Source organism: Pseudonaja textilis, chromosome 5 (assembly GCF_049901715.1).
Source record: "Pseudonaja textilis isolate UNSWEBS1 chromosome 5, rPseTex1.2, whole genome shotgun sequence".
NCBI classification, from domain to species: Eukaryota; Metazoa; Chordata; class Lepidosauria; order Squamata; family Elapidae; genus Pseudonaja; species Pseudonaja textilis.
In genome coordinates, this window is record NC_141994.1 from 33,297,279 (window position 1) to 33,310,764 (window position 13,486).

Genomic DNA, 13,486 nt, shown 5'->3' on the forward strand with positions numbered 1-13,486 from the left:
AAGCATATAACACACATACATCTGCAGCAGCATATATTGCGATCATTCTCTAGGTTAATATACTTCAACATGGTGAGACTTCAGCTTCCACTGTTTCTAGAGCATGAATTTTGATAGTTTTCGATTGGTTATGCTTCCTACGAGTTCTGGGAAGTCTAACCTCAATAGATTAGGAAAAATTTGACTGGAGCTATTATAGAAAAATATAATAAAAAAAGTAAAATCTACTTCAAGCCAGTCATTGCTCATGGTGACTGATGGGTATGTTGCTGTAGTTTTCAGTATGTGTGTATGTTTATGTGTCTATCTGGATGTGTTTGTGGAGTGCCTATCTATCTATCTATCTATCTATCTATCTATCTATCTATCTATCTATCTATCTATCTATCTATCTATTTCTCCCTACCTATCTATATCTACCTACCTACCTACCGACCTAGATCAAATATCTGGTACTGTGAAAGTCTGTCATGTTATTTGAGAGCACTGGGGAAATACCAAATGATGTGTCCCAGAGGTGTATTTTCAAGAGGCAACTGGACTTTCTGGTTTTTGTTTCAAAAGAAAAGAGCTGAAGAATGAGAAACAAAATGTCTTCAAAGAAAAACCAGTTGCCTCTTGAAAAAGTACCTTTGGGACAACCTTGACCTATATGACTGAGAATCTCCAGAGACAAATGATAACTGAAATTTCCCATTTATTGTAAAAGAAATAAGTCTTATTTTTATTTAAATTATAATCTAGATTATTTTATAATTTATTATTAACTACTTCTACACTCAAGACCATTTCTCCTATAAACAATAATGTAAAGCAAAGGTCCTATCAAATTTCTGTGATTCTTAAGATTACCAATAAATAAAATAGATACTTTAAACATCTCATTGTATTTCCCTAAGAATACTTGCGCGTAGATATTATCTTGTTTGAAGGATATGTTCAAATTTAATTTTGTGCAGTTTGTCATCCTTACCTTTTTATATTTTTACAGATATGCTTTTGTTATAAAAATACAAATTAAATCTCTATCATATCTGATAACTCTTTTACAAATGTACATTTATTTGAAAAAAAAAGGCATGAAAGTAAGTATTCTCCTGTCCCCTAACAGAAAAAGGAACTTCTTAAATTTTTGTCACATTCTTCAAAATGTAATGCAATGGAATCTAATAGATTGTAATAATTTTATTACAGGGAAATATTATAGAATAATGTGTGGCCTTTCATAATGACATATGGACATTTTGTCAATGTGTGTATTTTCTAAATGCCACCCAATATTTTATTATTGGCACTCCATGCCAATAATAGGGACCATTTTAGTCAGTTTATGTCATCAACTTTCAATTTTAATTCTTAGATCCTTATACTTTATTTATTTTGAATCTTTTCCAATTCTTTGTCTTCTATTCTACTATCCCCAGGTGTTGCCACATCAATTATTCACACTTTCTTTTTCACACAGTTTAATTTGGTGTTTTATAGGGCAAGGCTCTATCAATTTGTATGCAGAAATCCTGCTCATTTTTTACTAATTTTTTAATTCTATATTCCTACATATTTTTCATTACTGGGACATGTTAATTTCTACAGATGTTCTAGTGCAGAGGTGTCAAGCTCGCGTTGTCATGGTGTTGTCACATGACGTATGATTTTTTTTTCTCCTTCACTAAACAAGGCATGGGTGTGGCCAGCACATGATGCATCCAGGCCGCAGGCCATGAGTTTGACAGCCCTGTTCTAGTGAATCATTTTGGCAGCTGTATTATGTCATTGTTTATAGTCAATTTGTGGAATCTTGAACAAGCTGAGTGTAAGATTTACTGTTTGCTCTGCCTTTTCGCACAATCTCTATCTGGAATCATTAAAAATCAATAATTTTAAAATTTTGAGTGCCTGAGATTACATAGCTTGCTATTGAGCATCCCAAATCAAGCTTTCAGTTTCTGTAAAGTTCCAGTTGTAAGCTATTGCCAGGTTTTATCTTTATCCACTTTCCTCTCAATCTTGTATAGAAATTGACCCTGTAATGTTTTTTCTTGCTGGAATTCTGTTCTTGTTTTTATTATATTATTTAAATATTCATGTTTTGTTTCCTGGACATTCAATAAGTTCCAAGTTAAACTTGCATCAGAGCTTGTTCTTTGCTGTCTTTAATGTAATCAGCCATCCTTTTCTTTTATTTGACTTGAAGGAAAGCTCTGCTTCCATTTTTTTTCAATTAATTCAATTTATTAGCCATCACATTCCAAATGACTCTGGGAAGCATACAAAAGTAGAAAAAACATAAAAAGTTAAAACATTAAATCAGACTGATAACTCAGATTAAAATAACAAAATCAACAAAACAAGGGCTGTAGATAAAACAAACGTCAACTGCAGGCTTGAGGCTAAAGACCGGTTTTCAAAACTTTCTGGAATTCTAAGAAAGACCCCACTTTTAACTCTGAAGGATGCTTTTCCAGAGGGTGGGAGCTGCAATAGAGAAGCACATTTCCTTGGTCCCACAAGATGACAATATTTAATGGGGAGACGGACACACCTTTTCTGCTGGAACATAGTCAGTGGGCAGAAATTCATGGAGACAAGTGACCCTTCAGATATCCAGGTTATAGGGAATAGGGTTTGGTTATGGGATTTTTTTGCCCACTATAAATGTGAGTGCAGTAAGAGTAATATGTGACTAATAAAACATTTCTTTCTTACACTGTTAAGAAAAATACTGTAGTTAAGGAGTGACTAGAACTGAGCATGAAGAAACAAAATCAATTAAAAGTGAAGGATATGTTGTGAGGAAGTCAAAAATTGAGAATATTGTAATTGGATAAAAATGATGAGACATTCAAAGAAGGCAGGAAGATTAAAGAACAAAAGTCGGTGTATGAACTGGCCTTCAGAGTTGGCCTTCAATTTCTTGTGATTACTACCACTTTTTTGTGTTTTACATCATAAAATGGATAGCATCATCTGTGTGTATTTTTATGATTAGAAATATTTCAGTGGGAGTAATATCATCAGGGTTTTTTTTTAAATTTTTATGATTAGAAATATTTCAGTGGGAGTAATATCATCAGGGTTTTTTTTTAAATAACTGAGTTGCTTCAAGGATTTCTAAAACTTTTCCCCTAAAGTTTTCATAATAAAGAATACATTGTACTATTCCTTAGCTGGATTAAATTTGATTGAAGTTTACCAAATATTCAGTGTGTGACAGCTTGTAGAGAGCCTTTATTCCACACTAAGATTAAAACCCCTTCAAATAGTTAATTTGTTTTCACATCCTCTTAAGTTTAAAGCTTTTTATTACCTTTCACATAACATAACAAACTGTTTTGCATTTTTCTTGCCTAGTCTTGGCTCAACTGATTATGGATATTTTTGGCATGCACTGGAAAACTAAAACATTTTCCTCATATAGGATTTCCCCAAATGATTTTTTTGTATACAATAACAAACTTGCGATAAATAAAATATAAATATTGTCTTTCTTTTCATCATTTTTAATCAGAGTATTTTGTTTTAGAGTTCTTTAGATTGTTTTAATAGAAGTATAGGATGTAGTCCTATCTAGATAGTATCTGTAGCTCTTTATTTTTTCTGCTTCCACTTAGAAGGAGGTGACATTATTTTTGTCCTTGAATGTCTGTGTTAGTAGAATGCAGTGGAGAAGACTATGACAAAGGGAATTGCTAGTGAATGATTTCCCTTTTTATCCATAAAATACCAAGTGTCAAATGCTTTAGTAAGCACTACTACACTCAGTGCTGATAAAGCATTTAAAAGGACTCAATGGCCTTCTCTCTTTCGCTCATAAAAGTTTTGCTTTGTTAACAACTTTATTGGATGAGTCAAGACAGAATACATCAGTGATGACAGTTGCATTGAATTCTCCTATTGCTCCCTTAATCTTCTTTTTTAAGAAGGCTACTATGACTTTTCCTTAACTGTGTCACTTTAAAAATATTCATAGTTTATGGAGATAATATATTGTAATAAAATGTGTCTAACATGCTTACACATCCTAAAATTATCAATATACTGCAGATTAACAGCATAACCTTCTCTCAGGAAAAAGAAAAAAATTTGAATCAAGAGGAAAGGTTTTAGCATAACAAGCTCCTTGAAATATCCTGCCTTGATTTATCCAATAAGATTGCTGGAAAAACCAAACTTTTAATCAAAGATTTAAGTTCTGAACTCTAGCAATTATGCAATCTCTTTCATCTTCCCTGGAATGAATTGAAGCAATCCATCACAAAATCTAGCCTGCCCTGCCTGCCTAAATGCAAACAAAAACCTAGCTGATATGGTTAAAAATTCAGATACTTTCTTTTTTCCATCATGTTCTCCTAAGCTAAACAAACTGAGTACCTTACCTGGCAGAGTTGAAAGCACAGAATCACTCATTCACTCAATAGAAGAATGCTTAGCAACATGTTTTGAAACAACTATACAAGCAAGCCTAATTTCTCTTGAAAAAAAATATAGCACAGATAAGTGAGTACCTATCAGCTCAAAATCAAATCCCACAACAACCAATCCACTACCTCAACTACAATCACAACTAAAACCAAAAATAACCACCAAACCACAGCCACAAACAATTACTATCCCTTCAAATAACTCCACAAATAATATGTCCTTACTCATCAGAGACACCATGGAATGTGAACAGAAACATTCAAATGTCATCTTATTTGGTCTCGAAGACACCAACGAATCAGATGACATCACCAAAGTTCATGATATCATAAGCAACTCTAATACAACAAACATCTCTCCTGAAGATATTATTGAGATAACCAGAGATGGCCATGGGTACAAATACAATGATGGCTCTGTGGCCCCAAGATTTTGTAGAGTTGTATGCAAAAATGAGTTCAGCAAATGCATATTCATTCATATAATAAACGCCATTACAAAAACCAATCCCAACCACAAAAAACTTCGCTCAAGACCAGACTTATCCATACTGCAAAGAATCTGCTCCCGTGAACTCCACGTAGAACTCAAAAACCGTCTAGACAATGAGAAAAGGACCTATACATTGACTACAGAGCTGATTGCATCAAAAGAAAGTCACACAACCCACAAATCCACATTCAACCTCACCCCATCCAATCCAACATCACTCAAAACTAGATATGCACAGCCCTAACTACCTCTATTCCAACCGCAAGCTACTCAATGCAAGAAGCCTTGCAAATAAAATGCCTGAATTTCTCCTCTTACTAAATACGGCTAAATTCAACATTATATTTGGAAACATGGCTCAACGCATCTCTCCCTGACTCCATTACCACAGTAAGAGACTATCATGTTTACCGATCAGATCGTGAAATCCGTAGAGGAGGTGGTGTTGCTATCTTCTATAAAAAGTCCTTACATCTAAAAAACATCCAAGTTACCCAAGAGCTTGCTCTTCCTGAGACCATTGTCTGTGAATTGTCCTTAAATATCACATTTCAGTTCTTTCTATGATACAGAGTCCCTGATTATGACATTGAACATGCAAACAAGCTAAATACACTACTAACATGGGCAGCTTCCTGCCCACACACTTTTTCTTGGTGACTTCAATCTAACTCATATTAACTGGACCCTTAACAAATGTACAACTGAACCCAAACATGCAGCCTTCTACAATGCAGTAACAAATCTGGGACTCGAACAACTAGTAACCAACAACACTAGACTTAACAACTGCCTCGATCTCATTTTCTGCAATAGTTTGAATTCAATTTATGGAATACAAATTAAAGAACCCTTTTCCAACAGTGACCACAACATGATTGACTTTTGTCTCAATATATGTCCACACAAAAATCATCACAACGATGGAATCCCCAGTTTTAACTTCAAAAAAAGCAACTATGATCTTATAGACAACGATCTCTCATCCCTTGATTGGCAATCTCTATTCACTGGATGCAATACTGTAGAAGACCATTACAACATATTTTTACTTGAAGTCAAAAGAGTCATCAAACAATATGTACCAATAACAACTCCCCAAACCAGAAGAAACAAATTACCCAAAACAATAAGGAAGCTTCAATCCAAAAAGAAATCACTTTGTCAGAAAAACAAATCTGGTCACGTTGCCAATTTCAAAGCCGATACAAAAATTTATGCCACCACTGAATGCACCAATTATCACATTAAACAAGAAGAAAACCTTCTATGCACCATTTCCACCCACGCTTTCTACAATTTTGTAAACAACAAACTAAAAGACTCAAGGCCCATCCCACCCCTGAAAGGACCTAATGGTAAAGACTGCAACGACGACACTATTAAAGCCAACCTCTTTAACACATTCTTTGGGTCAGTATTTGTAAACAGCAATGGATCATGCCCAGTATTTCCTAGTCAAACCACAGACAACTACAATGATCTAATACATATCGATTTTACAGAAGACAATGTTGAAAAAGCACTACGCAATCCAAAACCATCTCTATCCATTGGACCGGACGGAATATGTGCCTACTTCTTTAAAAAGCTACCCACTGCTATAGCCGAACCTCTAAGCATAATCTTTGAAAAATCTTTCAGGACCAGCTCCTTGCCAAAACTATGGTCACAAGCCACGGTCATCCCCATCTTCAAAAAAGAAGACCCCAGCCTAGATGAAAATTACAGACCAATCTCTTTATGCTGCGTCAACTGTAAAGTCATGGAATCAATTATTAACCAATCCATCATCCTCCACTTAGAAACAAATAACGTACTGTCTAATAAACAATTTGGTTTTAGGAAAAAGCTATCCTGTAATCTGCAACTCTTACACTGCAAAAACATATGGACTACACATCTCGATCAGGACAAAGCAATAGACGCAATCTACGTAGACTTCTGTAAAGCCTTTGATTCAGTGGTACACGACAAACTACCCCTAAAACTAAAATCTTACGGTATCTCTGGACACCTGCATAACTGGATAGAAGCATTCCTGTCAAACAGACAACAAATAGTCAAAATTGGGAGCATCCTATCAAATTCTGTACCTGTCAACAGTGGTGCTCCCCAAGGCAGTGTTCTAGGACCAACTCTTTTCATACTCTACATAAATGACCTCTGTGATCATATCAAGAGTAACTGCGTTCTCTTTGCTGATGATATAAAGCTGTTCAACACCACAGACAATACTGCTACCCTTCAAAAAGACCTTGACCATGTATCAGAATGGTCAAACAAATGGCAACTTCAAATCTCAACAAATAAATGCTCTGTCCTACAGATTGGCAAAAAAAATCAGAAAATAAAATACAAGCTGAATAGTCAAGACCTTGTTGATGATCCAAACTTTGTCAAGGACCTTGGAGTACTCATCTCTAATGACCTAAGTGCTAGAGCCCACTGTAACTACATAGCCAAAAAGGCATTAAGAGTTGTTAACCTAATCTTACGTAGCTTTTTCTCTGGTGATATTACACCACTAACTAGAGCATAAAAAACATTTGCTAGACCAATACTCGAATACAGCTCATCAGTCTGGAACCCACATTACGTATCTGATATTAACACAGTTGAGAAAGCCCAGAAATATTTCACAAGAACAGTTCTCCACTCCTCTACTCGTTGCAGAATACCTTATGCCACCAGACTCAAAATTCTAGACCTAGAAAACCTAGAACTATGCCGCCTTCAGTCCGATCTAAGTATAATATATAAAATCATACATTGCAATGTCCTACCTGTCAATGAATACTTCAGCTTCAAGCATAACAACACAAGAGCAAACAATAGATACAAACTCAAGGTTAATTGCACCAAACTGGATTGCAGGAAATACGACTTCAGCAACAGGGTTGTCAATGTCTGGAATACTTTACCTGACTCTGGGGTTTTTTTTTCCCCAAGCCCCAAAAACTTTAAACTTAGACTGTCTACTATTGACCTCATCCCTTTCCTAAGAGGTCTGTAAGGGGCGTGCATAAGTGCACCAACATGCCTACCGTCCCTGTCCTATTGTTTCTTTTAATTTTTTTTTCTTATATGTATCCGTGTATTCATAACTATGTTTTAACTTATACCTATTATCTTGTAAGCAATTGGCAAATAAAAATAAATAAAATAAATAAAATAGTACTCCATTCTCTAGTTGATTCTATCATTTCTCCTGGAAAACTGAAGCTAGTTTAAAATTGAAATAACTGCATATAATCATTCTCTTTTTATAAAATCAGACATGAGTGGATTTAATAACACAAAAATAAATATTAATTGAGCATCATTAAGGTAAAGTTGTTTTAGCTAGCTAATTTAAAGTATCTCATCATACACAACATAGAACCCTGGAGGGCGGTCTCATTTCCTGAATAGGATTTTAAACAAAGATGAATAAAACTATAAGTAGATTTTACTTGCCTTAAACTATTTATCATCTTAAAATATTTATCATCTTCATTAAAATGCTGTAACATTTCATGAAATTTACAATTCAAATCATAAAAGTGCATAAAGTTTCCAATTAATACTTAGATTGTCTCAACTGATTTCATTAATTCAATGAATTATTTTGGAAATATTTTTTTACTTCATCATAAATTTAATGCTTTCAAGTAATGTAGAGACTTTATTTTCAATCTTTTAAAGGAAATATTCCTTCTGTAACTATTCTTGTTTCAGGATCTAGATAAAGAGCTTTTAATTAATATACCCAATAAAATTCTGGTATTAGTTTTGTCTCATTTTCCACTGATAGTAACCTGTTATGAATATGTAATACTTATAGTGCTTCATTGTTCATCGAAAAAAAACCCTTAGATTTCATCAAATCTAACCTCCATGAGTGCAGCACCCACTAGAGTGTCTTCGGTAGTTGACCATTCAGCCTCTGATCAAAGACATCCAGGGAAAAACTCACCACTTCATATGGCAACTATTCTACTGGTTAAGAGCCTATACAATCAGGAAGTTCTTCCTGACATCTAATTTGAGTTTTAACCCTTTAGTTTTAACCTCCTGTCCCTGGTCCTTCTTTCTGCAGCAATAAAGATTAATTTTAAGAACTTTCATGTATCATCATTTAAGATACAGGTAGTCCTTGACTTACAATAGTTAATTTAGTGACTGTTTGAAGTTACAGTGGCACTGAAAAAAATGACATATGACCATTTTTACACTTATGACCATTGCACATCCCCAAGGTCATGTGATCAAAATCCAGACACTTGGCAAGTGAGTCATATGGTTGCAGTGATGGTTGCAATATCCTGGTGTCATGTGATTCTCCTTTTGCAACCTTCTGACAAGAAAAGTCAATGGGGAAGCCAGATTCACTTAACCATGTTACTAACTTAACAACTTCAGTGATTCACTTAACAACTGTGGCAAGAAAGGCTGTAAAAAGGGGCAAAACAAACGTTTTACTTTACAAAATAAATTTTGGGCTCAATTGTGGTTGTAAGTCAAGGATTACCTGTATTGAAAACTGCTCTCAAGTATCGTCTCAGCATTTTTTTTAGGCAGGCATTTCATGACAATTCCTCAAAATAACTTCAACTGATAGTGGGGAAACACACTAGCTAATTGCTGATTGGTTGGGTAGTGGGGAAAAAAAGGAAAAAAGAAAAGAACTTGGGGAAGCATCCTTAGGATTCTATGGGCTGCACCAAGAGTAGCTCAGTCCACATGCAGAGATGGTAGATTGCTTATGTTTGATAGTATTAGACTTTGGAACCATTATTTGTTATATCAGCCTCAATATTGCATTACTGCCATAATAATTATCTTAAGTAGTTGTTTTTATGTCAACCAGTATTATAAATCCAGGAAAAGTGACTTCCTTTTTCTCTTATGTATATAATAAACTTATGAACTATCATAAGGAAAAAGATAATGTATATATTTTTGAAAACAGGAACATAAGTTGAGTGAACTCTTCATTTATACATTTTATTCATATATAGTTCCTTTAATTTAATTGCTAGTTATAAATGAACAACTTATGCCGACATACATTTTGATTGCTGCTGTTTTACTTTCAAGCTTTAAATAGAATAGCTTGTACACAATTCTTGAAAATATCAGTGCATAATTGTTACCAAGAGGTAGCATATAATTATAGTGATATCTATGTGCTTTATCTGAATTTATATTGTTTATCAATTGCTTTAAAATGTAAGAAGTACAACAGTAAAATAATAACAGTTTGGTATAAAATACATGTAACTACCAAATAATGTCTGCAAGTATCAGGGTTCTCCAGATGTTGGGTTGTTAAAAATGTAATGAATGGGTAGCAAATCTCAGTATATCATTATTGTATGGGCTCCACGATTTAGTTTTTCAAACAGGGCAAATGTGACTCAGTGCCTTGTTCTGCCATGAAAACTTAAGATATGGCTGCAATTTTAGTTCAGGATACTTCTAAACCAAGGACATACTGCTCTATAATGATATTCTCACCCCAGAATAGCTGGCCAGGCAAGGGATCAGGTCAGGAGGTGCTAAATGGTTGGTTGGGGAGTGGGGAATCATGGCTGCTCAGGTGGCTCCTGCCATCCATACCAGAGGTGGTATTCGGCAGGTTCTGACCAGTTCTGGAGAACCGGTAGTGGAAATTTTGAGTAGTTTGGAAAACCAGCAAATACCACCTCTGACTGGAGATTTTACAGTATCCTTCCCCTGCCACGCCCACCAAACTATGCCCATAGAACCAGTAGTAAATTTTTTTGAATCCCACCACTGATCCATACCACTGCTAGCAGCTTAAGTGCCTTGGCGGATGGATCGCGGTCACACACAGAGAGATTGGAGAGCTCTCTCTCTCTCTCTCTTTCTGTGGTGGCAGTTGCAGAGCTGGCTGGTGGGGCACTTAGGTAAGCCAGGGCATGGAGGGCAGCTCTGTACCCCCTGCCTTGCTTCACCCACCACCACCTTGCTTTATGGCTGCCACACCAGTGCATTACTCAGCTTCCTGCTAGGTTATGGTGGAGAGCAAGGAGAAGAAGTGGCGAAGAATGAAGAACAAAGCGAGGTGGGGGAGTGGAGGATGAAGCAAGGCAGGGGATGCAGAGCTGCCCACCCTGCTTGCCCTGGCTTAACTAGGGACCCTTCAGCCAGACCAGCCATGGCAAACCCTCATCCCCTCCACCGCTGCCACCCAGGGCAGCCACATCTCTTCACTAACCTTTCCAGCTCCTTTCACTGCCACCATGTGCAGTGAAAGTAATCTGTGGGACTACGGTAAAAAAAAATAGTTCAGACCTTCCAACTTCTCCTGCCAAAAATTAAAGATTGTGAGGTTAGAAGGTCTGAACTATTTTCTTATAATAGTCCCACAGACTAGTTGCTCTGCATACAGCAACAGAGAACTGGGCCTGAATTTGGCCTCATCGCAGGTTTGACACCCCTGCTTTCTATTCTCCTAATAGAAGTGAATTGTCCGTGTCAATAAGTATCTGATTTTAATGGTGCAGGGCTTGTGATGGAATCATAGAATTGGAACCCTAACCCTAAAGGACCATCAAATCCAATCCCCTGCATACTGCAGGACTCATTACACCATTTCTAATAGATGATTATCCAGCCTGTGATTGAAAATTTCCTGTAAAATGGAAAATACCACTGTAAACCATAACATAATAGCAAGTTTGAACCTTTCGCCTTTAGTAGACTTTTAGAATTTGGAAACATGAATCAAGACGTTCATAATTAAATAGCCTATTTATACCTGTTTTGCCTGTGCTTCTTAATTTTCAGTTTAAAATCTTAATTAATAGCCATTGTCATATAATTCTAGAATGAAGATAAAGTAACACATTTTATCATCATGAAGCTTCACTATGTCCAGATAATCTCCCAAGAATTGACCGTGACTCAAAGGCATCTTTACCTGATGGCAGAGATAATTTTTTCCTAAAAATTCATAATTCATCGCTGCCACTGAATTTCTAAATGGATCACAAATGGAACGGCATTTTATATTGCAGAGAACAATTTATATTAGCACATAGATAAATATTATTTTCCATGTAACGTACAACATCATGAAATAGTTATCTATTAGAATATGTGTGTGTGTGTGTGTGTGTGTGTGTGCACGTGTGTGTGTGAGAGAGAGACGTGAACTTCTCAGAAGATTTAGTATACATCAATTCAAAAGTACAGGCAATGTAGGTAAATATAATCTAAAAGTGATTAATAAAATATCTTTCTTCCCCTAAATAAGAGTACTTTGTTTGAAGCCATGAAGTATTGACGTTCATCTTTCTCAGAAAATGATTATGATAATGTACAAGTCGATGGGGAAAAAAATCTCATAAATCTAATGGATGTCTCTGTAAAATTATTCTGTAAAAAGGAATGTATCAATAATCCCACTACAAATGTATGAGCATGTTTTGTTGCGTTTCAGGAGAAGCAGAGGTTTCTGACTGATGTCTTACATGAAGTCATGTTACTTGATGGCCTGACAAGTTCTCATCCCGTGTCACAAGATGTGCAGCAGGCCACAGATATTGATCGAGTCTTTGACTGGATCGCCTATAAAAAGGTGGGAACAGAAGAAAGGACACAAGTTGTATATTTGTGGGATTTTTCTGGCATTTATTTTTTAGCTTCATGTTCTCAATTATTTCTTCTTCTATGTTCTACTAACATCCCATTCTACTTTGATCAGCATTGCAATAAGAGAAATTCCAGGTAGAGATTACAGAAAGTTTCCTCGGAGGCTCTTGAAAATAATGTTCTATTACAAGGCAGTTCAGTTGAAAATAGTCGTGAATACTGAAATGATCATAATAATATAAATCAAGTTTAATAAGAGATTCATTTGTTTTTAGTATTCAGATTAATGTCATTTGTATCTATGGTTAGTTACGAGTCCAACATACTTTACAGTAATTATAGCTAGTCAAATTAAGAATTGGCGTTCCTAACACAATCATTTTAACTTACTGCTTTCTAGGCCCTATGAAAAAAATCAGTTGTACCTCAAGGTCAGAAAGTTTATATTCTTTATAATCTTATATCTTATTTAAAACCTTTCAACCAATTAATCAGTATAGTTTTATTTAGAAAAAAAAACTGCACTTTGACTTTATCAGAATTCAAAAACACCCAGACTGCAAAAATGATAAAACTGGCAGGTGACTACAAAAATGTATTGCAACATTAAAAAAAACCATACAAATAAACACAAACAATACAATACATTAGTACAAGATTAAATATATATTTTAAAAAAGACACTGTTTCCTTAGTGCAAATTCCAATAATGCATAGTAAAAGGGGCAATTTATTTTATGGTCCATTATTATTAAAACTAATTTCAGCATTCCTGTCTTGGATGGCCCAGATGAATCTGATAGTGGTCCTCATTTTCCTGAGATAAGAATGGTGTAAACTCATAAGTTCAACTTTCCTATAGGAGTGCCTATACTATAAAATAGCGTGAAAAATTTGGCTTTCTACAAACATTTAAAAGCTAAATTATTTTTGAGAGTTTTTGGGAACCTGAGCAGATGTTGTCTTA

General features: G+C 35.3%; 1 protein-coding gene across 2 annotated transcripts in view; it reads left to right on the top strand.

Annotated features, from left to right (window-relative positions):
- The window catches only part of TRHDE (thyrotropin releasing hormone degrading enzyme), a 236,612-nt gene that overhangs the window by 117,829 nt on the left and 105,297 nt on the right, over window positions 1–13,486 (top strand). For both annotated transcript variants that reach the window (XM_026699463.2, XM_087934471.1), the window contains exon 6: window positions 12,368–12,505. In XM_026699463.2, coding sequence (XP_026555248.1) covers window positions 12,368–12,505 — 138 coding nt within the window. The remainder of the gene's footprint in view (window positions 1–12,367; window positions 12,506–13,486) is intronic.